The 27843-nt window shown below is 43.8% G+C and overlaps 1 protein-coding gene and 1 long non-coding RNA gene across 2 annotated transcripts; one reads left to right on the forward strand and one right to left on the reverse strand.

Annotated features, from left to right (window-relative positions):
- Positions 1–4532: 4532 nt before the first annotated feature.
- LOC309349606 (cytochrome P450 4V2-like) lies at positions 4533–20808 on the reverse strand. Its single transcript, XM_081875839.1, has 11 exons — positions 20548–20808; positions 16601–16713; positions 14038–14123; positions 12949–13139; positions 11842–11911; positions 11210–11336; positions 10810–11001; positions 8915–9017; positions 7259–7393; positions 6969–7148; positions 4533–5093 (listed from the first exon to the last, which is right to left on the reverse strand). Exons 1-11 carry the CDS (start codon positions 20756–20758, stop codon positions 4921–4923), a joined length of 1581 nt encoding a protein of 526 aa, XP_081731965.1. The 5' UTR covers positions 20759–20808; the 3' UTR covers positions 4533–4920.
- Positions 7400–8483, forward strand: LOC309349727. The gene is made up of 2 exons (XR_014160139.1): positions 7400–7651; positions 7979–8483. It is a non-coding gene; the product is annotated as an uncharacterized lncRNA (long non-coding RNA).
- Positions 20809–27843: the final 7035 nt, after the last annotated feature.

Here is a 27843-nt window from a genome sequence, read left to right on the forward strand (position 1 = left end):
TAGGGCCCTGCGGGACTTGATATCTTTCCACAGAGTCCGGCTTTGGCTGGGAAGGGCAGGATATAAAAAAAAAATATTTATTTTATCATCATCATCATCATCATCATCATCATTATTATTATTATATAAGCTTATTGTGGTGAAATCCATGAAGTTGTCTTTGTACAAAACCTAGGTTCATATCTATTCCAGATTCTTAATACGGCACATTTAATAAAGTGTTTAATCAAGTGTTTTTTGAGATCCACATTAAGTTTATCATACCACAAATACCCATGCCAGTCAAACGTTAAATCATGTCCTCCCAGTTCCAAGTGTGTTTTATTTATCCAATTCTTTATCCACACTAAGCAAAAAGCGGCAAAGCACAAATTCAAGTCAGGTATGCCTAATCCTCCCCTTTCCTTTGCATCTTTCAATACAGTCCTACCTTGGTTGACCAACACTTTGCGACTCGAATGTTTTGGCTCCCGAACTTCCTGCAGCCAATCGGAAGCTGTGCCTTGGTTTCCAAACATTTTGGAAGTCGAACAGACTTCAGGAACAGATTCCGTTTGACTTCCGAGGTACCATTGTACTTTAATTTTAACCCGTGGTTTCTTCCTCTGCCATAAAAACAGATAAAAACTTTTTGCCATTGTTTAAATGATAAATCATTAGTCAAAAATTTTGAAATAAAAACCTCTTTCTAGGCTAAACATTCATCTTTATCACTGAGATTCTACTCAATGACAATTTTATCAGCTCCCATCTTGACCTGTCTTTTTTTATTTCAGTCCATGTCTTAACATAATTATTTTGAAACAACATAAAATTCATATTTGTCATAGTAATACCCAAATATTTTACTCCACCCCCAATTTGAAACCCTTTCTTCATCATCAAAACCTTCTGATCTTCTGTTGACATGTTCCTTGTCAGTATTTTCATTTTCTGGTGAGTAACCTAAAAGCCTGCTAACAGGTTCAGAAGAGGTTCAGAAGAGGTTCAGAACGCGATAAAAAAAATGAAGTTGGGAAAGGCGCCGGGACCGGATGGCCTATCGGCTAAGTATTACAAAGTTTTAGGAAACCAACTGTCATCAGCGCTTTGTGACACCATGAATAACATTTTAAGAGGAGGGAAAATACCTGAGTCTTGGAGGGAGGCTTTCATTACCTTAATCCCCAAGTCAGAAACAGACAAATTGAACATCAAAAATTACAGGCCAATATCTCTATTAAATAATGATTATAAAATATTTGCTGACATCATGGCAAACAGATTGAAAAAGTGCTTAGTAAATCTGATTCACAAAGACCAGGCGGGTTTTTTACCAAATAGATATTTGAAAGACAATGTGAGACATGTGGTTAACATAGTTGAGTATTTGGAGATGAATAATGATAAACCGGCGATTCTGATGTTCATAGACGCGGAAAAGGCGTTTGATAACGTCTCCTGGTTGTTCCTAATGAAATCTATCGAAAGGGCTGGGATAGAGGGCGAGTTTATGAAAGGAATACAGGCAATATACTCAGCCCAATCTGCCAAACTGATAATAAATAGCAACCTAACAAATACATTCAAAATCGAGAAAGGGACAAGGCAGGGTTGCCCTCTCTCTCCGCTCTTATTCATTATGGTCTTAGAAGTATTGGCAAACAAAATAAGATCAACGCCGGAGATACAAGGGATTAGGATAGGATCAAAGGAGTACAAATTGAAAGCCTACGCGGATGACCTGATGCTATCCTTGGAAGAACCGCATGGAAGCATTAGTAAAGCGCTGAAGACATTAGAGGAATACGGTAAACTGTCCGGTTTTAAACTGAATAAACAAAAAACAAAAATGCTGGCAAAGAACTTGGGAAATGAGGAAAAAGAAAAATTAGAGAGTCAATGCGGAATTAAGGTGGCAAAAAAAATAAAATACCTAGGAATATGGCTTACATCAAAAAATATAAATTTAATTGAAGATAATTATTCGCCAGCGTGGAAAGAAATTTAAAAAGACCTGGATGTTTGGAATAGAGCCAACCTCTCTTGGTTGGGCAGGATGGAAGCAATAAAAATGAATATACTTCCCAAGATGCTGTTTCTGTTTCAAAATATTCCCGTTATTAGAGGGTCCAAAATATTCAAAGATTGGCAGAAGGTCCTTTCGAGATTCATCTGGCAGGGAAGAAGGCCAAGGATCAGATTTAAATTACTTACGGATCGGAAGGAGAGAGGTGGTCTCGCAGTCCCCAACTTAAAGCTGTATTATGAAGCGGCCTGCCTCTGTTGGGTCAAGGATTGGATAACCCTGGAGAATACCGACTTATTGGATTTAGAAGGGGCGGACAACAGGTTTGGATGGCATGCCTACCTATGGTCAAACAAAGAGAAGATCCACAAAGGATTCTCGAGTCACATTATTAGGGGCCCTTTGTACGAAGTTTGGGAAAAAAACAAAAAATTATTAGAAAAGAAAACTCCCTGGTGGCTGTCCCCAACAGATATCTTAATAATTAAAAAAACAAATATGGAAGAGAAAAGATTGACATATGAAGAGTTATTGGTAAGATCTCAAGACAGCTGGAATTTAAGACCATACGAGGAGTTGAAGGGAAAGCTGACGAGCTGGTTACAGTACCACCAAGTTAATGCAATGTGGACAGAGGACAAGAAAATAGGAATGAACGAAAAGAAGTCCAAATTCCAGATTGAAATAATCGAAAGTAAATCTAAGCTATTATCCAAAATGTATAATATATCATTGGAATGGGATACAAAAGACGAAGAAATTAAGGAAGTTATGGTTAAGTGGGCGATAGATCTGGGGCATAACATAGAATATGAGAAATGGTCAAAATTGTGGAAGGAGGGAATAAAATTCACGGCGAGTGCTGCTATCAGAGAAAACCTAGAGAAGATGGTATATAGATGGTACCTAACACCAGAAAAACTTAGCAGGGTGTATAAGACTGGTAATAAGGCTTGCTGGAAATGCAAAACAAAAGAAGGTAATTTTATACATATGTGGTGGGGTTGTGAGGAAATGAAAAAATTTTGGAACCAGATATATAGTGAGTAAAAAAAAATACTTAGATACACATTCCCCAAAAAACCAGAAGCCTTTTTATTAGGAATCATCGGAGAGGAAATCAGGAAGGAAGATGAAACTCTATTTCAATACTCAACTGCAGCAGCCAGAATACTAGTCGCTCAAAATTGGAAAAACACAAACATACCAACGGTGAAGGAATGGCAAACAAAATTATATGACTTTATTGAATTGGCAAAAATGACGCAAAGAATTAGAAATCAAAAAAATGCAAAGTTAAAGGACGATTGGAATAATTTTTTGGTCTATATTGAAGATAAATTAGGAAACCTACCAACTATAGCAGGTCAGTTATAAAACTTCCGGTGCATAAACCATCTACTAATACCAGCTGTTAAAACTAAACTATTAAAAGTAGAAATCCGAAATCAGCAGGGAAGGAAGTCAGATTTTTTAATGTATTAGTCTCTCTTTTTTCTTTTTTTCTCTTTTTTCGTTTGTTTTCTTCTTCTTTGGATGTGGTTTTTTTTTTCCTCTTCACTTTTAAGTGCCTTTTTTCTTTTTGAAGTTTTTTGTTAAGATACTTAGTGAGTAGTTGCATTTGTGTTTTTCTTCTCAAATGCATTTGCTTCGCTTTTTCTTGTATTTTGTGTTTAAATGAAACTCAATAAAAATATTTTTAAAAAAGCCTGCTAACATACCAAATTCATTTAGCTCAACCATAAGAATTTTCATACCCTGTCGCAGATTTTCCAAAACTAACATGACATCTGAAGACATCTGAAGGCAGCCTTGTTTAGGGAAGTTTTTATTGTTTTATTGTGCTTTTAATTCTGTTGGGAGCCACCCAGAGTGGCTGGGGAAACCCAGCCAGATGGGCAGGGTATAAATATATTATTAGTATTATTACATGAAGTCATCATAATAAGTTTCTTTTCTTATCTTTACTCCCATAATTCTCTCATCTTGTCTAATGTCTCTAAGCAAGACTTCCAAGACCAGGATGAAAAGTAGCAAGGGAAATGGACACCCTTGCCTTTTCCCCTTCTGTGTCTCAAAGGTCCCTATTAACATTTATCTAGACTATCTGGAAGTATAAATCGATTTTACCCATTTAATAAAGTTATCTCCAAAGTTCATATCTTGCAATACTCTAAACAAAACAAAAATACCCATTCCAAAGGCTTTCTCTACATCCAAAAATACCAAGACAGCTTGCCTCTCATTATGAAAATTCAGATATTCCAAAACATCAAACACATTTCTGGCATTATCTTTCAGGCAGAAATCCACACTGATTATGATGATTGAACCTGTTCTTAATATTTTGGGCAAGATTAATAACTTATAATCACTGTTCAATAAATAAATAAGTTGATAGTTTTTCACTAATGTCAAATATTGAGCTTCTTTAGTTAAATGTTTCTGTGAAGCCTTTGAGTACTAGATGGTCCTAATCCCATCTTGGTCCATGATAGCCAATAAGAAAAGATTGCTCTGGTGCTCAGGTGTAATTTCATTCATACTTTTTATTATTATAGTCATAAATCCTTAAAATACTTAAAATACTTCAGTATCTATATTTCCCTACTTATGTGCATAAATAATGAATAAAAGAGTTTTAAAGAATAAAACAAATTGCTCATTTTCTTTAGGATAAGAAAAATCAGCTAGTGCAACCTAGGTCAAAGCCTAAGAATTACAAAGTCATTTGGAATATCCCATCAACTGAACAAGCATCAGCTTCTGGATTGCAGCTGCTAACTTTTTAAAGGCAACAGCACAATTTTGGTTAACAAAAAGAAGTCCTAGTAGGGTTGGGCAGTCTGAAATGTCCTGCTGTGGAAATCAAGTGTTTCTTCTTAAGTAGTCCAAATGCAGTGTTTCTTATTTTAAGAGCCAGAAGACGATCTCCTTTTCAACTGAATCCAGATGCCTTTATTTGGACGAAGAATCAGTTCTCCTACAGGGCCGAGTTGATCGCGTTGCTGCGTACTTTTAACACAAAAGCGCCGTAGAATGGTGGCTAAAATGGCCTTTTCTTCCATCTGTGCAAAGCGCTGACCTGCAGAGGGGTTGGAAAGCAATGACAAGATACAATTAACCAGAGCAATGCATTGGTACCTCAGGTTACAGCCACTTCAGGTTACAGACTCCGCTAACCCAGAAATAGTACCTCAGGTTAAGAACTTTGCTTCAGGATGAGAAGAGAAATTGCGCAGCGGCAGCACAGCGGCAGCAGGAGGCCCCATTAGCTAAAGTGGTGTCTCAGAAGAGTTTCAGGTTAAGAATGGACCTCCAGAACGAATTAAGTTCTTAACCCGAGGTACCACTGTAATACTGTACATATTTATTATTATTCAGTATGAGCCATGTGACACTGAGGTCAGATTCTCAGCTTCATAAAAAATAATTGAACACTTTTCTATACTTATACAGATGGTGACGGATTTACAGCCACTGGCGGGAATGAGTGAAAAACTGGAAGGGGTGGATTAATAGTGTAGAAATAACTTTTAGATCCAGGTACAACTGCGCTATACATTGGAAAGTGAAGACAAGATAGAGTTAACTAGAGCAATGATATGTATTTATTATGATGTTTTAGCACATTTTTAATATTCTGTTGGAAGCCGCCCAGGGTGGGCCAGGTATAAATAAAATTATTATTATTATTATTATTATTATTATTATTATTATTATTGCCACATGACACTGAGGTCAGGCTGTCAAATTCATTTAAGAATTATTAAACACTATTCTATTATTATTCAGATGTTTACTCAAAATTACCAAGAAGGTAGTATGGGGGGGAGGGGCGATTTATATAAAGCCACTGGAAGGAGTGTGTGAAATGCTTGAAGAGGTTCAGCATCATAAAATCATAGAATTGTAGAGTTAGAAGGGACCCTGACGGTCATCGAGTCCAACCCCCGGCAATGCAGGGATGTCAACTAAAGCATCCATGACAGAAGGCCATCCAATCTCTGCCAAAAAACAAAACTCCAAGGAAGAAGATTCCACTCCCTCTTGTGGGGAGTCTGTTCCGCTGCCAAACAGCTCTTACTGGTCTTCCTTATGGATAGACATAATCTCCATTCATATAACTTAAACTCAGGTGCATTCACTTCAGTCACTTACTGTTCTCAAGAGTGGTTTGACAATCTGTCGTTCTGCCTAGGGAACTTGGAACTATAGCTCTCCGATGGAAATAGAGGTTTCGTAACAACTCTTAGACCCCTTAACAAAGTACAGCTCCCAGGACTCTTTGGGAGAAGCCATCACCATTTAAGATGGTGTAATATTGCTTTAGATGTGCAGTGTTGCTGGGGCTTTAGTAGATTGCATAATCTTTCAGCTTTGCTGTTGGATAATCATCCCCTTTAGACAGCTTCTGCTACTGACTCGTTGTTGTTGTTTAGTCATTTAGTCATGTCCGACTCTTTGTGACCCCATGGACCAGAGCATGCCAGGCACTCCTGTCTTCCACTGCCTCCTGCAGTTTGGTCAAAGTCATGCCCCCTTTTCCTTTCTAGAGCAATGGAGAAGGTGGAAGGCCTCACTGGGCAATAGCAGGACCACAGCTGGTCAAAGGGCACCGATTTGCCATCCTCTAGCACTGTCTGCCTGAGGCAATTACCTCAGGTTGCCTAAAGCTAGGGCCAGTCCTGACAACAACAATACATTTGTAGGCCTTGCTCTAAGTACAGTGGTATCTCGGGTTAAGAACTTAATTCATTCTGGAGGTCCGTTCTTAACCTGAAACTGTTCTTAACCCAAGGTACCACTTCCAGGTTAGCGGAGTCTGTAACCTGAAGCGTCTGTAACCTGAGGTACCACTGTACTATGACAAAAATCTCCCTTTGAAAGATCAGTAATGGAAGCATACTGTGCTCTGGAGTTCTGAAGAGATAGAGATTTTCTTTATTCTCATACATACCAATACAATTCCTGGGCCCAGCAGAGAAAGGTACATATGCATATGGGTGCCTCCCAGCTGTGTTCTCAGGGAAAAATCGCTCTGGTCTGAATTCCTCAGGGTCTGGGAAGACATCAGGGTCTCTATGCAGTGCATAGGGCACAATTATGACATCAACCCCTTTTGGTGCCTTGAACCCTCCTGCCAAAGAAGAAGAGATATTTGTTAGTCTCTTCTTCCAGAACCACCCCCAATAGTACTAAGCTTATAGTCACAGTGCATCAAAGCATTAACCAACCTGAATTACTTACTTATATAACATTCCTCACTCAGTGTACGGGCAAAAAATGGAACGGAAGGAAAGAGGCGAAGAGCTTCTTTAATAACACAATCCAGGTACCGTAGTTGCTTCAAATCGTCCATGGTAACATAACGATCGGAGTCCCCTGAGAATAAACGTGTGTTATTCAGACACCTATTTTAAATCAGGGTGGAGCAGGAGGCAGTGTGGGGTCTAACCCACTAAACCGCCATAAATCATTTCTGTGCTTATGCTTAGAACCAGCTCATCAGGGCTTCCTTTTTGCTGGCATAAGGTCTGACCACACTAGAGCTGCAAAGACCACAGCACAAAAAAGCATGAGGTCTGACTCCTGACTCCAGAATAGCATTTTTGGCAGCAGAAGGCATTGCTAGGAGAGCCAGTGTGATGTAGTGGTTAAGAGCGGTAGTCTCGTAATCTGGGGAACCGGGTTTGCGTCTCTGCTCCTCCACATGCAGCTGCTGGGTGACCTTGGGCCAGTCACACTTCTTTGACGTCTCTCAGCCCCACTCACCTCACAGAGTGTTTGTTGTGGGGGAGGAAGGGGAAGGAGATTGTTAGCCGCTTTGAGACTCCTGAAGGGGAGTGAAAGGTGGGCTATCAAATCCAAACTCTTCTTCTTCCCATCTGAGAGGTGGCAGAACCAAGTTTCAGCTGGAAAAAAGCCTTGGTGCAAACTCTTCTTCTGCTGCTGCTGCTAGCCTCTGAGGCCACTAGGGGACAGCACTTCCAAGCGTTCATAACTCTCCTTAGCCAGCAAAATAAAAACCATATTTTTGTTTTAAGCTGCAATTCTTTCCTAGGTGGTCCCTTTTAAGAGAGTTAAAGCAGTGCAGCATCATTGTCTAGTGAAGTGACAGGATGCAATGCATCAAAGATTGAACCTGCAGAATGTTATCTGGGAGCCTTTGATGTGCAGGCCAAGCCACTGCAGCCAATACCTAAAAGGTGTAATGTTTGGAGCTGGAGGGGAGATTGGCCTAAGCACTGGACCTTCTGGCTGAGGTTAAAGGGAAGTGGGAAAGGTTAAACGTTTTAGGAAAGTCTGCAGGACCATAGTTTCCCGACCTGATTTAGAACAGGGATGGGGAACTGGATCCGACCAGGGGGCCAGACCCTTAATCTTCTCACCACGGGTCAATTTGGGTGGGGCTGCCCACCTTTCAGAAATCACAAGGGCTTGCTGTAACCTGCAATCAACTGCAATGGCAGTTGCAGGAATCCCCTTTGAGATCTACTTGCAAATGTGCTTTGGATCCAAATCACCTTTGCAACCAGACTTTCTTCCTCAGCAGACATTGTTGTTCAGCTGATGGCCACTGATGGAGAAACCCCTTGCATGCTTGGGAACGCCTTAGGACAGTTAATCCCAGTGGTCATTCACCCTTTAAGATGCCAATTGTCCTCTTGTAACCACATCCACCTCTGCTCCAGTCTCAAAGTCACAAAGGACATCAGGTGTGGGGGAGGTGGGTGTAGTTTGGTGAAAACAGCCTCATGGGCAAAACTGGGATCTGTACTTGTGGCCCAGAGGTTCCCCATCTCTGTGTTAGAGGAATTTTGCAACATTTATGAGCATTTACTTAGATAAACACCTGTTTATCACATTTGCCCAGGTTCACACCCGGAGGAAAGGAAAACTCACCAAAAATTTCATCCAGTTCACGGTGAACTTTTCTTTGGACTTCTGGATCACACCCAAGCAAGTAAATGCACCAATTCATGGCAGCAGCGGTAGTATCATGACCCTTGGAAGAAAGAATTAAATGTCTAAAGTTTTATCACACACAAAAAAGATATCTCAGCTGATGGCCCTATCCAAGACCTGAACAAAATATTTCAAATCCTCTAGCACCCACAACCTTTGGTTTTGCACAAATCTAAACTTCTAAGGCACCAGCCAAATACACAAGAATGAATATTTCAAAAATTTAAGTGTATAGGCAACAGCAGATGCCAGGGATTCTTCCAGCCCTGGTCACTACCCATGTGCCAAAGGCAGACTGACACTCCTAAGTCATTCCCATATCTGAAAAGGTCTTCTCAGAATGGTTGATATGCCTATCTAGCTATGTTTTATTGTGTTTTTAATATTTTGTTGGGAGCCGCCTAGAATGGCTGGGGCAACCCAGTCAGATTGACTAATACAACAACAACAACAACAACAACAACAACACATACACTGCAACTTTGCTTCTAGGGTGTCACCTAATTTTATTTATATCCCGTCCTTCCACTTAAAAAAATAGTCCTCAACATAGCTAGCACTCAAAAAACAATCAGTACACATAAAATAATTACAAGCCAGAAAACAAAACAAAGCCCAGAAGCAGCATAGCAGAGCCTCCTCTGTCATGGCCCCAAAACTCTCTCTCTGCAGAGGTGCATCAGATGTTTCCATGTGAGGTAGCCACTGAAGGTGCACCTCTTGCCTTGGACATTCAACTGATGAGCTATTATCATTAGGACCCCCCTACGTTCCAACTGGAAGGGACGTGGGTGGTGCTGTGAGTTAAACCACAGAGCCTAGGACTTGCCGATCAGAAGGTCAGTGGTTCGAATCCCCGTGACGGGGTAAGCTCCCATTGCTCAGCCCCTGCTCCTGCCAACCTAGCAGTTCGAAAGCACATCAAAGTGCAAGTAGATAAATAGGTACCGCTCCGGCAGAAAGGTAAACGGTGTTTTTGTGTGCTGCTCTGGTTCACCAGAAGCGGCTTAGTCATGCTGGCCACATGACCCGGAAGCTGTACGCCGGCTCCCTCGGCCAATAAAGCGAGATGAGCGCCGCAACCCGAGAGTCAGTCACGACTGGACCTAATGGTCAGGGGTCCCTTTACCTTTACCTTTACATTCCAACTGGTATACATATAAACTGGTTTGTTTATATGTATCTATTGTGTTGCATGGGATGGGGTTGGCTTATTTGCTGTATTATCCCTTTTTAGATATAAACTGCCCTGGGACTTTACAGTGAAGGGTGGGTGTAGGAGGAGATGAAGAAGTCAACCAGCCATACCAAAATCAACAGAAAGTCCTCTGTACAAAATTGTCTTCCCCAGGTTGGTGAAAGATGAATAGTCGAAGAGGCATGAACAAATACTCCTAGTGGATAGAGTTCCACAACTGGGAGTGGGAGCTAAAAAAATTGCTCTTGTAAGCCCCAACTACCCTGGCAGATACAAAAATACTGCAAGAGGGTGCAAAGCAGGACTGGTGAGGGGCATTTTTTGGAGAGTGTCATGAACCCCTGACAGAGGGGTCCGCATGGACAAGGTTTGGCCCACAGGCTTGAAGGTCCTCATTTCTGTTTGAAATGACCACCTGTGGTCAGAATTATTATCCCCATACTGTAGTTACTGGCCTAAATGAGACTGAGTTGCCAGCATCCAGCTAGGAAAGAGATTCAAACTGGAGATTTCCTGAGTTCTGGAAGTCACTTACAATGCAAGCCTCATACAAGGTTCATTGAGCTCTATGGGGTTTACTCTTGGGTAAATGGGTAGAGTTCTGCAACCTAAACCAGCACTGGGCATTCTATACCTCAAACATGAATGTATCCACTTCCTCTCGGATGTCCAGGTAGCTCAACTTCTTCCCATCATCATCGGTGGCATTCAGAAGCATATCGAGAAAAGCTCTCCTGACTTTGCGCTTGCTTTGATCACCGTTGCTGACAGCATTGCTTTTATGCCGCTCCTGGTTTTTTAATTCACAAGCTTTTTCTGCAATAACCTTAGATAGCGAAACAAAAAAGGTGTTTATTTTTCAGGTTGCATAATCCAATGTGTGCACTCCCTGCAATACCAAATAATGCAATGGTTGTCCCCTGAAATAAGTGATGCGCTGGGTCACTGCACTGTTAAACTGTGATAGATGGATTAATGAATGAAGGGAATCAAACAAACTACAGGCAATAGTAAGGAAAAACATAGCAGCTTACATTATCAGTAAAGGTGTGAAGTATCTTTAGGCTCCTGTAATGTTCTCTCCCTTCTTGGAACATGAGGTACAGAAGGTTAGGCCAGAGCCAGGGGGACTTCTGTCTGTGGTGAATCAGATCGCTCATCCTAGGGTAACAAGCAACAATGCTGGATATATTTCTAGGAAAGTACCATAAAGTGCATGAAAGAGCCCAATTTTTTGCTAGTAGGCTGAGCAAATCAGAGTGACATGTAGAGATGCAGAGAAAAGTGATTCACATGTAAAACAGAGCCCAGTTTGGGACATACAGCCACAGCAGTGCCCTGCTCCTCCACTGCAAAGATGCAGTGTGAATGCAGCTTCTATGTGAGCATTCAACCCACATAGAAACCCTGAATTGTGCTATTCAGCTCCAATGAGGGGCAGGGAGGAAGCAGGCCTTTGGACATTTATCGTGCATGGTAGAGGAAAAAGACTTTTTCTCTGTGTAGTCCCCAGTAAAAGTTTTTATGGATTAAGGCTCTGCTGCAGAGATGGGGAACCTGTGGCCCTCCTGATGCTGTTCGACTCCAGCTACCAGCATCTCTGATTTCTGACAGGCCACTGGTTCACCATCCCTGCTTCTAGAAAGGAGATCACATTGACACATACCTGTAGACAGCTCGGACATACTCGGAATCCTTATTGTGTTGTGCTCCTATGTTCTTGCCCATAGCCGTTTCTAGGAACAGGAGAGAAAGAACTCAATCAAAGAATCATGCTCCTACAAACCAAGAACAGGACATAAAAGGGAGACCTTACTTCGAGTCACACACTGGCCCATCGAGCTCAATGCTGTCTACACTGACTTCCCAGGTTTCAGAGAGAAGTATTTCCTAGATTCATCTGGGGATGCCAGGATATGAACCCAAGGTGCCCTGCATGCAAAGCACTGAACCATATGGTCAAATTGTAGTACTATTGTACTAATACCACACCTGTGGTCATTGTCTCCTGGGATTCCCTTTTGGTCCCATAGTATGTGTTCTTGTGTCCCAGTCCTGACCTGCATTCAGACTGACTACAAATCAACAGTGATTCAATTTGATTACAATTTGACAATGAACTATTTCCCTTCTCTATCAGTGTAGATCAGAGGTTTCCAACCTTTTTGAGTCCATGGCTCCCTTGACCAACTACATTCTTTCTGTGGCACCCCTGTGGGGTTCAGGAGCCCAGTTATGTGACCCCTTGCTTGCAGAGCTGGCAGCCTCTCACACTTTTTCAAACACCCTCCCTTGTGGAATGTTCCCTCAGCCTTCTCTCTCCTCTCCTGCAGCTGCCACCCCTGGTCTCTGAGCTGTCCCCCACCCCATTCCAAAGAGAGGTGCCTTCTCACACTGCCCCACAGGGGCCTGGGAAGCATCCCTGGGCAGCCCCAGAGGCACCATTTGCCTGGGGAACTTGTAGCCAGGGCTGCTGTAACCAACAACCACACAAGCCTTTGGGAGGCAGAGACGTGAGAGGGCATCAGAGGGGAAGAAAAGGTGGATGGAGGCCAGTGTTGCCTGCAGTACCCCTGACCATCATTCAAGGCACCCCAAGGTGCCATGGCACACAGGTTCAAAACCACTGGTGTGGATCACTGAATCTGCATTTAAATGAATAACAAGCTATTAACACTGGAAAACAACACTTCTGCTCAGTTCTTCCAGAAAATGAGCAGGGATGTTTAAACCTCATTTATTGCAACACTTTGACAGCAACCACAGCACTTACCACAGATTACATCAAGTGCACACAATGTGATGTAGAAAAAGCAATCAAACGGCTCCTTGTCCACATGCTTTTCAAGTTTCTGAACAAGGATATTGGCTTGTTCATTCATCACTTCAAGGAAATCTTCTAAAATGGTGAAATGGAAGGTGGGCGTTAACATTTTCCTTCGGGACCGCCATTTGCCCCCAGTGCTGCAAAACAGAAACTTAAATATTATTTTTCTCTACACAAACAAGTCTCAAAATGCACACAAGTCTCAAAATGCATTAATGCCTTCAAGTAGGACCTGGAACAAAACACTGCAGCACGCAGTGCTCCAGTTCACTCAATTCCTCCTTGCCCCCAGCTGGCCACCCCCCCCCAAAAAAAAAATTTTTTCGTTAAAATGAGTTAGCACAGGTACCAAACAGGAGGAAAATGGAGCAGGACTGCATCCGAAGCCCCATCTCCAAAGTCCATATTCAGCACAGCGTCTGAAAGGCGCCTCCCATCTGCAGTGAATACCTCTGTGCATGAGGAGGTGCCCTTTTCACATATTCAATAGGGCATGAGGAGGTGGACAAGTGGAGTTGGAACTAGAATGTTGGGGGTGTGACCTATGACCCCAGTCCCATTTCTTCCTTCACACATTCCTTATACAGTGGTGCCTCGCAAGACGAAATTAATCCATTCCGTGAGGCTCTTCGTATAGCGGTTTTTTCGTCTTGCGAAGCAAGCCCATTGACAGCTTAGCGGATTAGCGCTATTAGCGGTTTAGCGGCTTTTAGCGGATCAGCTGATAAGCGGCTTAGGGCTTAGGAAAAGGGGGGGGGGAGAAAAAAACCCCCGCAGGAACTCGCAAGACATTTTCGTCTTGAGAAGCAAGCCCATAGGGAAATTCGTTTTGCGACGCGCCTCCAAAACGGAAAACCCTTTCGTCTAGCAGGTTTTCCGTCTTGCGAGGCGTTTGTCTTGCGGGGCACCACTGTATATGTGTTGAGGACGACTAACAGCTCAACCAGTATTGGACACACCAGCTACACTGTGCTCCAAGGGTTGCAACAAAGGGGTACACTGCGCACCCATGTTCCAGGGGTGTATTTTCCTTACCTCGTTAGAAGCCCTGTGCCTAGCCAAGGATGCAGAAACTTGTAAGGATCGGATTTTGTAATATGCTTAGAGCTACTCAATACAACCTGCCAACAGAAGAGATTAAAAAACGTAAATTCTTGACTTTGCCCTCCAATGCTGCCTTCACTATCTAAAATATATTCTAGTTGAGTTCAAAGTGACGGCTATTGATTTAGCAGTCTTAGCAGCTCCTTTGCTTTCTCTTTAGCTTCCAGAGCTTGATTATGCCCTGAGGGTGTGGTAGGTCCTGACATCAGATTGGTATTGAAGTATTTAAGATCCTTCTTAACTTCACACTTTAAACCTATCGCTGGACAGATAAAATCCTTCTAGGATGGGCTGTTGTTTTACACCGCCCATAAAACACTCTTAGCCGCTTCTAGAATTCTAAATCTTCCTCTCAGGAAATCAAAACCAGGCTGCCCTGCCTAGTTTAATCCCACTCTAATAGTCCAACCATATCTGCCCACAGACAATCCTTTTGTCCAGCATAAGTGGTAGAAACCTTACACCCAGTCATTCCTTGAATCTGGCAGGTGCAATTCTTTTTAATCCCTTTAGCAGCTGCCATTGTCAAAATCCTGCCAAGGAAAAAACCCTCCACCTCCACATGTAAAAAAATACATCCAAACAGATATAATGGAAAATGCATATCACTATAATAGGATTTACTTAAAACAACAACAACTGAACAAAGATAACAGCACTCTGCTGATGTTTTCAGACTAGTGGATCATTAACAGAATATCAGCATTAAAAACAATCCTCCTGCTGATAGTACAAAATGAAGTTCAAGGCTTTGTACAGCTCAAGCTTTACATAAGCAATTTATCTCACTCCTGTTCTTGGGTTGCAGAAGTACTTCCAATTTAGCAGGATCCAAGATTGGATCCAGCATCACCGATTATATTTATTAATAATTAAGTCCTAGCAGCTTCCGCAGGACTTACTCCCAGGTAAGAATGCAGAGGACTGGTGCCTTTAATATGCAATTGCATCTGAGTCTTTTCAGAAGTAAGTTCCAAAGGGTCTATTGAAGCTTTCTCCCAGGTAAGTGTGCATAGGATAGCGGACGAACCTAAACAGATACCCACTACTGAGCAAGCTCCATTAGAAACAATGGAACTTATTTCTGAGTAAAAGAGGAAGAGGTATATAAAGCACCTGGTAGAATGGGAACGCTATGGCTGTTGGGTTACATTTATCTTCATGGGGACATGCTGAGCAAACCCGCCTTGGAAGACAAACAGAGTTTTTAGGTTATCTTCTCCAATTAAAGGCAGCTGACTGAGTTCTCATTCAGACTGCTTTATGGAGGGGGTGGTTTATTTCAAAGGTGCAGCAGCATTTCTTTTTTTTTTTACAGGAGGTATTCAAGGGTAAGAGGGACACGGGTGGTGCTGTGGGTTAAACCACAGAGCCTAGGACTTGCTGATCAGAAGGTCGGCAGTTTGAATCCCCGTGATGGGGTGAGCTCCCGTTGCTCGGTCCCTGCTCCTGCCAACCTAGCAGTTTGAAAGCACATCAAAGTGCAAGTAGATAAATAGGTACCGCTCCAGTGGGAAAGTAAACAGCGCTTCCGTGAACTGCTCTGGTTCTCCAGAAGCAGCTTAGTCTTGCTGGCCACATGACCCAGAAGCTGTACGCTGGCTCCCTCGGCCAATAAAGTGAGATGAGCGCCGCAACCCCAGAGTCGGTCATGACTGGACCTAATGGTCAGGGGTCTCTTTACCTTTACCTTTATTCAAGGGTAACCAGCACTGCCACCTCTTTGTCGTTGCTGTTAAAAAGTGTGGCACTTACTGTTAACAACCCCATGGTGAGTACCGGCACCTATTTTTTTTCTAGAATAAAAGCACCCTGCAGCAGGATCACATACTGTGATCCACATCCTGTCCCAATGATGGAATTAGGCCTGGGAGGACTAGCTCCCATCCACACCAAACAATTTTTTCTAAGCCTGATTGCAGTGTGGAAGGCAATTTTCAGAGAGGTGCAGCAGCTGTGGAGCAAAGAGTTAACGCTCCCCATGCATCCTTCCCCTACCCTTGGGGGGAGGATGAAATTACACACATACACCCTAGGAAAACAAACCTTCGGGGGGAGGGGAATCGGGGACTAAGGGAAACTTGTTTTCCTAAGTCCAATTGCCCCATGGGGAGAAGAGGGACAAAGAGGGGAAGAGAGAAAATGGGAAGGGGTGTGTGTGTGTGTGTGTGTGTGTGTCAGAGAGAAAGAGAGAGAGAGAGAGAGAGAGAGAGAGAGAATATGCAAATTAACAAAGAGAGTAGAAGGATGGAGTAAGAAGTGTATGCGAGAATAGAGGACGGATGACCAAGGTACATGCTTGTGCAATGCATGTGAATGGATGGTACATGAGAGAATGGGGTGGCTCTGCTCCCACTTTGGCCCTATTCACCATCCGCTTCGGCCCCACCCACCACAGGCATGCACCCCTTGGCAGATTATTCCCAAGGGAATGTGGCTTTGGTGGGTAGGAGTTCTCCAGACCTGTAGTAAAGACTAAGAATGAGAGACTCACCTCTACGGTTTCTGGATGATATAAGATAATAAAGGGCAGTGGTCCTACCCAGAGCTGTAGTAGTGGGGTATTCCATAACAACGCAGTATAATCCATCAACTGTCTAAAGAAAGCTGGGTTGGGAGGAAGGAAATGCATCAGGTATGAAAATAAGAAATTCAATATCCCACCTCTATGCTACTTGTTCTCATGAGAATAGCACCTACTCTAAGCAAAGATCAACAGCCACATAGCAGGAGGCCCCTCTTCCTAAATTCAGATTGCAAGAGACAAGGGACTCATTCCAACCTCCCACTTTCACATCAAGTTCTAATTCATGTAGCACGCTCAATCAGTTTTGGTAAACATCAGAAAGTATAAGAGCACATCTACATTTGCTTACAACTCATCTTAACCATATAAATAACCCCTCTTTGTGGGTGATTCCATATAAAGAGGCTCCCCATTGTTAGTGGGTAGTGGGCCCCACTCTGACACAGCATATAAAGTAATCCATATTTGATCATTGTGACCGTGTAATTGGAGAAAGGGACCCAGAAGCAACAGCAAATCAAGTGGCTCAAGAAGTAATAGATCTGTCCTGAATAGAACAGACACCCTTAGTCCTTTAAAATGACGTGAGTGCAATAGAGGAGGCAGGAGATGTTGTAGCCCAGCAAAGAGGTCCTGTCATATATTCTTCTAATGAAAGTCTATATAACTGGCCAGCTGATCCAGCCATGATAGGAGAAGATACATCTGCACCTCTGCAAATACAGTCCCCATCTTATAATGGAGTATTAACCATGCTTGTAAACGATTTTGCTAAAGCTGATTCAGTTGAAACAGAGGCTAAAACCCCTTCATTGTGTGGTGTTTTACATGATCAATGTTTTTTGTTTATGCAAACAGCAGATAATTTATTTCACAGAATGTGGGTGTTGCAAAACAAAGTTTCAGGCCCAAGAGCAACAGCTGGCACTCTGGTTGGGTAAGTGGAGAGGGGGATTTTGACTGGCACTTCACAGTCAGGCTAGCCCTTATTAAAGAAACTGGAGAAAGCGAAAATGATGGATTGGTGGACCATCAAGACTGGGCTCAGTGAGTTCTCTTCAGATTCAGCAACCAAACAATTAAATGACATTTTCCAAGGCTGGAAAAAGAATTCATACATTGTGGCAAATGTGACAAAAGAATGCCACATTTTTTATACAAAGAAGAACAGCAGCAGCTCACATTTCTAAGTTTGGTACTTGTCAAAAAAAACATGTCTACTACGGTAGGCAGAATATTCGGCATTGCAGAATTGCTCAGGAGGCAAAGAATGTATAAAAGAACACCTTTTTTGAGAGTCGGATAATAATACTTCTAAAAAAACTCTAACCATACCAATTTACTTGATTCCCAAGATAGATACTTAAAGTATTTGATTTCCTGCTCTTAATGTAGCTACTTTATGTAACATGCTCTTAACACACTTTGTTTGGAAACACTTTGATTCACCTAGGAGATTTCATGTAACTATTTTGGAAACTGCAGTGCTTACTTTTAAGTAAAACAGCATTCAGTTGAACTTGCTCCTAAGCCCTTTGCAGGTTCTATGTTTGAAGAAGGAATCTCAACATGAATAGGGGGCTTGAAGCTATATACATATCAGCTCCCTTTCCCAATGCCCCTTTCTATGCACCAGCCTTGTCCACAACATCCCTGACCTCCTCAAATAAAAAAAAAAAGCTTCAGGCATGCAGGTTCCTAACCATAGGGAACATTTTTAATGCATTCAAGTCACTGTACTGAGAACGTCCTTTAAGACATATCCACTCAATTTAGGAAAACCAAGGTGCAAGAATGTTGAGGTACAGTAAATGAGACCAAAACATAAGAGGGGAAGTTGAACGCAGCAGCCCCATTTTCATTGGGGCCAGTACACAGGGGGGTGTTGATGATACTTTCTCTCTCTCCTGACATCTGTCTGTCTTGGGAGACAATGGAACTGTGCGCCTTCGGGGGTAAAGTCAAACCGTTGGAGAATTATAGCACCTGCTGTGGTTGTAGAGACCAATACAGGAGGGACATGTTTTATTGCAGGCAAGATAGATGAAGGCATCTGGTTTTGCTGCGACAGGTGCACCGTGGCATTGCTCCTATCTGCGCTCCTCCCAGCAGTCATTCCTCCTCTGGTCACTGACTGTCGGTCTCCAGACATTGCAATCATCTACAAGAGATCCCCACACAATGGGGTTGGTGTTGCCAGTCTTCACGTCACGTTTGTAGACAACTTTGTAACACAGAGTTGGTCTGCCAATGGGCTGGGTGCCTGTAGAGCACATTCTTGGGGGTCCTGCCATCTTCCATTCTGTGGACATGTCCAAGTCAACAGAGACAGGAGTGCAAACATGCTGGGAACGTCGGCTTGGGAAAGCACATCTTTGTTTGTCCTGCCATGTGACTCCCAAAATATTCCTGATGCAGCGCATGTGGAAGGCATTGAGGCATCACTCCTGGCAGCTGTAAGCTGCCTACGACTCCCTTCCACAAAACAGTGTGCTCAACATGCAAGCCTGGTAGACCTTCATATTGGTCTTAGACATTAGCATCACATTCTCCTGGAACCTTTGGGAGAGGTGTGCCGTTGCCATAGCTGCCTTGCCAATATGCTTGTCCAGCTCAGTGTCAATGGAGAGGTTGCTTGTTATGGTGGAACCCAGGCAAACAAAATCACCTACCACTTCAAGCATGTGGTGTGGAGTGCTGGTGATGTTCTGATCCAGGATGGTGAGGCCAAACTCCATGCACTTTCTTCTCCTGTTGGAATTCTCTGTTCAAGAACAATGCCTGAGAGGCCTCTAAGAAAGCTGCGTTCCAATACACAGTTAGGAGACAGCCAGTGCACTAGGTTAGTTCTCACTAGGGCTGGTGGGGCAGAAGGTGGGGAGCCCAACTGTAGTTGGTAAAGGTAAAGGTAAAGAGACCCCTGACCATTAGGTCCAGTCGTGACCAACTCTGGGGTTGCGGCGCTCATCTCGCTTTATTGGCCAAGGGAGTCGGCGTACAGCTTCTGGGTCATGTGGCGAGCATGACTAAGCCGCTTCTGGCAAACCAGAGCAGCACACGGAAACACCGTTTACCTTCCTGCCGGAGCGGTACCTATTTATCTACTTGCACTTTGACGTGCTTTCGAACTGCTAGGTTGGCAGGAGCAGGGACTGAACAACAGGAGCTCACCCCGTCGCGGGGATTCGAACCACTGTTCTTCTGATCGGCAAGTCCTAGGCTCTGTGGTTTAACCCACAGCACCACCCGCGTCCCTAACTGTATTTGGAGTCAGAGCCAATGACAGGCAGAGGAAACTCCCTCTACTTTTCCCCTTATCCTCATCTTCCCTGCCTAGTTTTGGAAGAGCAGCCCGGAGACTTATGAGGATACCCCCAATGAATTATTAGAGGGGGGCACACACACACCCAAGTTGGTGGGCATTGCCATTCGAATGATGTGTGCGCGCCTTATATTTTGATCGATTATGTAAGTCCGGGCTTACCTGGGCCCTCCCAATATTTTATTCAAGGTGGCCCCCCTGTTCACAAGTGCAATGCGGAATGCAAGAGAAAAGTTTAAAGAATATTAAAGTAAAAACCAGCCTTTTCCGGTAAAGCATAAACTCACATATTTGCAGTAAAAAGATGGATGGCTGCATCTCAGCCACACCTCAAACAAGAACACGACTGTGGGGCATCTCACCATAATGAAATTAAGAGATACAAGGACAGATACAGTGCCTACTTTCCTGTGCCTATCCTAGGAAGCGCCGCTCCCTTGTGTATCGTTCGCCGCTTTTAGTATACAAGTCACGATCGACAGACGCTTATTTCCAAACCTTGAGAAACGAGGCTACTTTCGTTTCCCCCCTCGGAAAACTCTTGCCAAGCTTTGCAGCGGCTTCCTCCCCCCCCCTCCCCGTCGGCCTTTACCTTCCCCACCGCGTTCAAAGAGCAGCGCGTTGCCCAGCAGCGGGTACCAGGGACTGATCCCCGGGATGGGCTTCAGCTCCATGTATTTCCAGTAATGGTCGAGCAGCAAGCGGGCGACCCAGACGGCCAGGAGCGTGGCCAGCGCGGCGAGCAGGGCAAGCGCCCAGGAGAAGAGCCGCTCGCCCTCCGGAGCCATCGCCCAAAAGCCCATCGTCACCGAGCGCGGAAGGCGTCGCTCTGCTCCGGAAAGCGAAATGTTTTGCTGAGAAAAGAAGCCCCGGGGCGAGAGGCGGAGGCGGAGCCGGCGAGGGGCAGGACTGCGAGAGGGGAGAAGGAGGTCACGGGAGGGAGAAGCAGAGCGGGGTGACCTCCGCCTCTAGTCAAAGAGTGCAGGCGGGGGCGGGGAGGAAGAGAGTCACGGGGGTGGAGAAGGGTTGCAGCCTTGGGTGCTTGGTAGCCAAGCGAAAACGCGAGCAAGAGGCGACCTGGGGGAGCTCTGAAGTCACGCCAGGCCTGAGGAAATGGATCGAGAGAGGAGTTTTCCTTCCTCTTTCATATAACACTAGAACTCGTGGACACCCAACGAAGCTGCATGTTGGGAGGATTTAGGACCAGCGAAGGAAAACATTTCCCCACCCATGCAGAATTGGCTCCCGCAGCAACCATGGCTGACCACCAACCTGGATGGCAAATTAGGCAAATTCATACAGGATGCTGGACAGGGTGGGTCATCATTGGCCTGGACCAGCAGGCTCTTCTTAAAGACCTGGTCGCTAGTGGCGTGGTGGGAAACGTGGACGTTTTCGTCATCAAGGTCCTCAAGGCAGCTGTAAGGAGCACAATACACTGTGGAGGGAGGTGAGCTTCCTGGGAGTCCCTTCCGTTAAACTCAGACATGGAGGAGACTCTTGAGAGTCCCGTGGACTGCAAGAAGATCAAACCTCTCCATTCTTAAGGAAATCAGCTCTGAGTGCTCACTGAAAGGACAGATCCTGAAGCTGAGGCTCCAATACTTTGGCCACCCCATGAGAAGAGAAGACTCCTTGGGAAAGACCCTGATGCTGGGAAAGATGGAGGGCACAAGGAGAAGGGGACGACAGAGGACGAGATGGTTGGACAGTGTTCTCGAAGCTACCAGCATGAGTTTGACCAAACTGCGGGAGGCAGCAGAAGACAGGAGTGCCTGGCGTGCTCTGGTCCATGGGGTCACGAAGAGTCGGACACGACTAAACAACTAAACAACAATAAAAAACCACGACAAAAAAGGAAATTAGGCAGCCTCTCATTAATTATTTCTGGCATTCTCTGACTTCCTAAGTGAAGGGGTTGCTAACCTTGCTTTTGCCAATGGCCACATTCACACTTGGCCCCAGCCTTCAAGGGCTGCATGCCACCCACAGAGAGAGTGGGGACAGAAACAGAAGTAAGCAGCTTTCTCTTCTGTGGACAGCACCAGGGGAGGAGGGGGAATCATTCCTCTGCTCATCACATGATTGATCTGATGACCAGGGAGGAGGTGATCTGTATTCCCATCAGGGGGCTGGACTGTGCATCATCACCAAAGTATTGTCCTTTTACTGCTGCTACAAAAAGCAGTGGGAGTCCAGAAAATTTGCTTAAGGGGGGCTGTATCAGGTCTCTGAACTGGAGGGGTTACACACCCCTCCAGGATAATAAAGCTTGACAATATTTAGGAGGATTTGCAGTGGCAGGATTGGGTGGGAGGGAATGAAGAGTGTACATTTCTTTATACAGTGGTACCTTGCGTTACAGACGCTTCAGGTTACAGACGCTTCAGGTTACAGACTCCACTAACCCAGAAATAGTACCTCAGGTTAAGAACTTTGCTTCAGGATGAAAACAGAAATGGCGGCAGCGAGGGGCCCCATTAACTAAAGTGGTATCTCAGGTTAAGAACAGTTTCAGGCTAAGAACGGTCCTCACCTCCAGAATGAATTAAGTTCTTAACCCAAGGTACCACTGTACTGGAAATTCTTGAGGCCTCAAGAGTGATTAAAATAATTCTTTAACATATGAGTGCTGTCTGCTAGTCTGCTGTCTCTTATGACATTTCACAGTGCCTTGGTACAGTATTCAACAAAACATATAACTGGACAGAACTTGACCTTTATGAAAGAAAACATGGCAATGTTGTTATGATCATAGTTAAGAAATCTCATCTGTCCAAAGGTTTCATGGGGCTTAAAACACTGCTGTGTAAACAGTTGGGACAGATTGTAACCTTCACCCTAGATCCAAAAAGCCAGCAGAGTATTTACCCAGTGCCAGGAACTCTTGGATACATCCATGCTTCTGAACCCATTGAATCCTTCTCTCTCCCTCTTCTTGTATTAAAAGTTACATTGGGTAGCCATAAGATGGTATTAGCCCCATTTTCAGCTGCTATGTGTCATGGGTACTGTGGCGCTAACTAGGACAGTGCAGGAGTGGCATGCGTGGTCAGAAGAGGAAGATGACTCCAAGGTGGGGAGCGGAGGCAGACTGGGCAGTGACTCAGATGAGGAACCCATCCCAGCACTCCCACGCATCCCAGAGGGGAAGAGAGAGCCAGCAGTGCCCATTGCCTCAGCACCTCCGGAGCCTACCATTCCTATGGTAGTTGAGGAGCTGACCAGCCAATGGGTGGAGCTAGCTGGGTCAAAAGTGGCGAGAGAGTCTGGGGATTGGATTAGAGTCCTGCCCAGTGTCAGGAAATCTTGGTTACACACATCATGCTGTGGAATCCATTTAATGGATTGTTTGTGATCTTTATCTCAGTTTCTCAACAATTAAGATTGAAATAAAAATACTGACCAACCTGCATTACAGTGAAAGGATTAGTATTAATTATACTCAGCACAATGTCTTGTTGATTGGATACTGCCACACCTTTATCCAAAGCAGGGGTAGGCCTTAGGTGGAGAAACAGGAATTACGGTATGACTTCCTGCTCCTTACCAACTTCACATGCAACCACACTGCCACCATCACTAGAATGCCCTGGCTCTTGCCAAATTGCATGCATTTCTTATTGTCTTGTCTGCCCATGGGAAGATGAATAGAAACACTGTGTGCAAGAATGTCCCAGATTTTACCGATCTTGGCAAGAGCCAGGGTATTCCTTAAGGTGTCCCTACTCATCTTCTCTGTCCACCCTTGGTGAGAGGGTAGAATACTCTGCAAGGCAGCGGAAGCGGGGGGGGGGGGATGGACGGACCATCTCTTGTGCTTCCGCTACTTGAGACAGATGCTTCACCCCACCCCATTGGCGGACCGGTTCTTCCCTGGACACCCAAACTTTGGCAATCCCTGTGTTAGAAGTGGATGCACTGGAAACACCCAGAGAAGAACCCAGAGCAAGCAAGCAAAGTTTGTCAAATCACTATCAATGACCTGTAAAAGCCAGTGCGTTACATAGTAAATATTGAGATTATGCAGCCCAACAGCTGGAGATGTCAGGTTGTAGGTCACTTTGCTTTATCTGCATGAGAAAGAGTAGACAGAGAGAGAAACCTACAAGCTTCCTGGGTGGCCCTTCTTCTGCTGACTTCTGCTGAATGCAACCTGTTGAGGTTTCATCAACTTTTCATTAGTTAAATGCTTCCTTCCAGCTAAAATGTTTTAGATCCAGCATTCCAGTCCTTTCCTTGACCCGCTAAGGTGTGTTTTTGTACACTGCATATATGAAGGAGGGTCTTGAGAAATTCCACTAGGACTTGACCTGCTTGCACCCAGGTCAGTCTAAGTGTCTGGTTCACTTTCTGGATACTACTGTGCAACCACACAATGACCTCTTAATCACCATCTTATACTGGAAAACAGTGTTCACAACTCCACAGCTCCAGCGACCACCCATAACGCACAACAGAATGGCTAAGTCCTATGATGCAGTTGCATTTGCCCTTATTCTTTGGACAGGAGCCTCACCCCTAAACTATTTGTTGTATGCGTTCTTCAAACCAGCCAGTGAAGTAATGAAAGAGATCAACAAAGCCAAACTGATAGGTGCAACTGACTACAGACTAATACCCACACACAGCCTAGCACAGCCTGCCCCAACCTGGCTGTTTTGAACCACAACTCTCATTAACCCCACCCAACGTGCCCAACATTGGGTCAGAAATGATGGGAGTTGTAATCCAAAATATTTGGAGGTCACAAAGTTATATATCGTTAATCCTAGACAAGTATACACCCTGACATGGGACTCAGGTGATAAATTTGTCCTCACACACAGTCCACTAATTTAAAAGAGCTGTACATCCAGATTGTTGAGATTTCAATAGCGATATAAACCTGGTGATTAATTCCTGTACCAGGAATCAGATGCTAGCTCTGATACAGTAGTATCCAGAAAGTGAACCAGGTAGGAAGGCAGCTGGACCGGATGGAATTATGGGACGAGTTATTAGGGACTGTGCTGCAGAATTAGCTGGTGTATTTACGGACATTTTTAATCTATCCCTGTTGCAGGGTTCTGTCCCTACCTGCCTGAAGACATCGATTATAGTGCCAGTCCCTAAACAGTCAGTGGTGGTATCTCTCAATGACTACAGACCAATAGCCCTAACATCTGTCGTTATGAAATGCTTTGAGAGATTGGTGGTAGATTATATTAAGGCTGGTCTTCCATCCACTCTAGACCCGTTCCAGTTTGCATACAGAAGAAATAGATCTACTGATGATGCTATTTCCATCGCTGTCCATACTGAACTGAGTCATCTAGAACAACAGGGAACCTACGCAAGGCTGTTGTTTGTGGACTACAGTTCTGCCTTTAATACAATTCTACCAGACAGGTTATTCCTTAAAATGACCAATTTGGGTATACATCAGAAGATCTGTTTGTGGGTAAGGAATTTCCTGACCGATAGGCCGCAGACAGTGAGAATGGGACCTTACTATTCTTCTACTCTAGTATTAAGCACAGGAGCCCCTCAGGGGTGTGTGTTAAGCCCCTTTCTCTATTCCCTGTACACATTTGACTGCACCCCACTGTATAAGTCCAACACAATCATCAAATTTGCGGATGATACAACAGTGGTGGGGCTCATTAGTGAGAATGATGAGGCTGCTTATAGGAAAGAAGTACAGGGGTTAATTCAATGGTGTAAAGAAAATAATCTTATGCTTAACACCAAAAAATCCAAAGAACTCATAATTGATTTTAGGAGAAAGAAAAGTGTATTTTTACCATTGCACATAAATGGCGAGGAGGTGGAGAGGGTTGATAGTTTTAAATACCTGGGCACTTACATCTCTGAGGACCTCTCATGGACTGCAAATATTAATATGGTTGTGAGGAAGGTGCAGGGGAGGTTGTATTTCCTGAGAATGCTCAGAGGATTGAATCTATCTCAGCACCTACTTCTGTCCTATTATCACAGTACCATTGAGAGTGTCTTAACCTATAGTATATTATCGTGGTATGGGAGCAGCTCTGGAATGGATAAAAAAGCTTTACAGAGAATAATTAAAATTGCCCAGAATGTTATTGGGCTCCAACTACCAACCCTGGATGAGATCTTCACGTCTCGCAGCTTGAAGAAGTCACACAATATCCTGAGAGATCCCACCCATCCTGCTCACAACCTCTTTGAACTGTTGCCTTCGGGCAGAAGATACAGGACAATGAAAACACGAACCACACGCCTTCTGAATAGTTTCTATCCAAGAGCTCTGATTGCACTAAATAATGATCTCAGGGCCAGTTGTAAGAAATAGCAAGCAGTGAGTAGTAAGGAATGAGATAGGTTTTAGGTTATGCTATGCTTCTAATAGGTTGTGTTATATTCTGGATTATGTATGTTTTAATAGATTGTGTCTGAATAGGATGAGAGTGTTGGAGATACGTGCAAATGTGTATGTGAATCCGGTCTTGGGTGTTTGATTTTCGTTGTAGTGTATACTGTGTATATACGGACAATGACAATAAATTTATCACATCATCACATCACATGCAAGCACACGAATGAAGCCACACTTTCAGGAATTATTTCATGTGCTCATCCTCGAAAACAACATCTGCCAAGCAAACATCAGTCTCTATGCAAAAATAACAAATGCATAGAAAACATGTCAAAAATGGTAGCATTCAGAAACCAGTGGTTGAATGTTCCTGTTTTTCACTCTGTTTCCTACACGAAAACCACATTCTACAACAAGATAATTCCCAGGAAAAGAACTTGTGGTGTGAACTTGCTGAACAAGAATGTATCAGGAAGTTTGAGCTATTTGTTTAGGCCTCAGTCAAGGCCAAGGTTCTCTCTGCGTGTGTGTGTGTGTGTGTGTGTGTGTGTGTGTTAAAATTAACATAGCATAGCTATGAAGATTGTATCACCCCCAGTTTCTGCTGCCATGTAGCATGTGTGCTGTGACACCATCTAGGACAGGGCTGGAGCGGTCATTGCAGAGGCTGGACTAGATGATGCTCGGCAGCAGAAAAAACGGTGCTGAAACTCACAATTAATGCCTCCTTTGTTCTCTCATCAAGGCAATGGCACCAACCTGAGAGGTGCTGGAACTCAGTTCTGGCATGTTCCATTCTAAAAAAAAAAAAAAAGACCTGATCCTCTGTGTTTCTTCCAACTCTACAATCATATGAACAATGGACCCTGTTCTGCACCCGTAATAGTAGAGCAGGGGAGGCATATCAAGTTTTGGGACACGTTATGCCTGTCTATGTATTCTAGTCTCTGCCAATGTACCTGTTGAACTTTGTAACCTGTACCTTGAACTGATGAAATAATCACATTCTGAATTATAAAATAAACTTGGGGAATTTCCCAAGCCGAGAACTCGGGTCTTTGGTCCAAGAGTGGGAGGCAGGACACCACGCATGGTCAGTCTACTTACCCTGTTAAACATTTGAAGATACCAAATCTTTTTGAAATGCCACAAAATGTTTATGCAGTCATGTTTTAGATAATAGTAAACAAATTACTGGTTATGAAATTTCTAAAATAATCAGTTAAATCTTCTTTTAAAGTAATTGGAAGGAAATGTAGATAATAAAATAGTCCCTTCTACATCTGTATTAACTGCAGCTAGAATGTGCATCTCAACCTATGGGAGGAACCCCTCCACCCTTGTCTGAATATCTTTTGGGGGTGAGATGTAGCTACAATAAATCAAATGTATAGAAAAATGGACATTTTTTAATTTCCTTAGAAGGGGGGGATAGTACAGAAGCTCGCAAACTATGCAAACCTTTCTTTCTTTGTTGTGTCCCAACAATTTCTAATACTCCAGAAGTAAAATAGAAGGAGATTAAGGACAACTCTCCAAATAACTATT

Source organism: Podarcis erhardii, assembly GCF_964252035.2.
Source record: "Podarcis erhardii genome assembly, chromosome: 9".
NCBI lineage: Eukaryota > Metazoa > Chordata > Lepidosauria > Squamata > Lacertidae > Podarcis > Podarcis erhardii.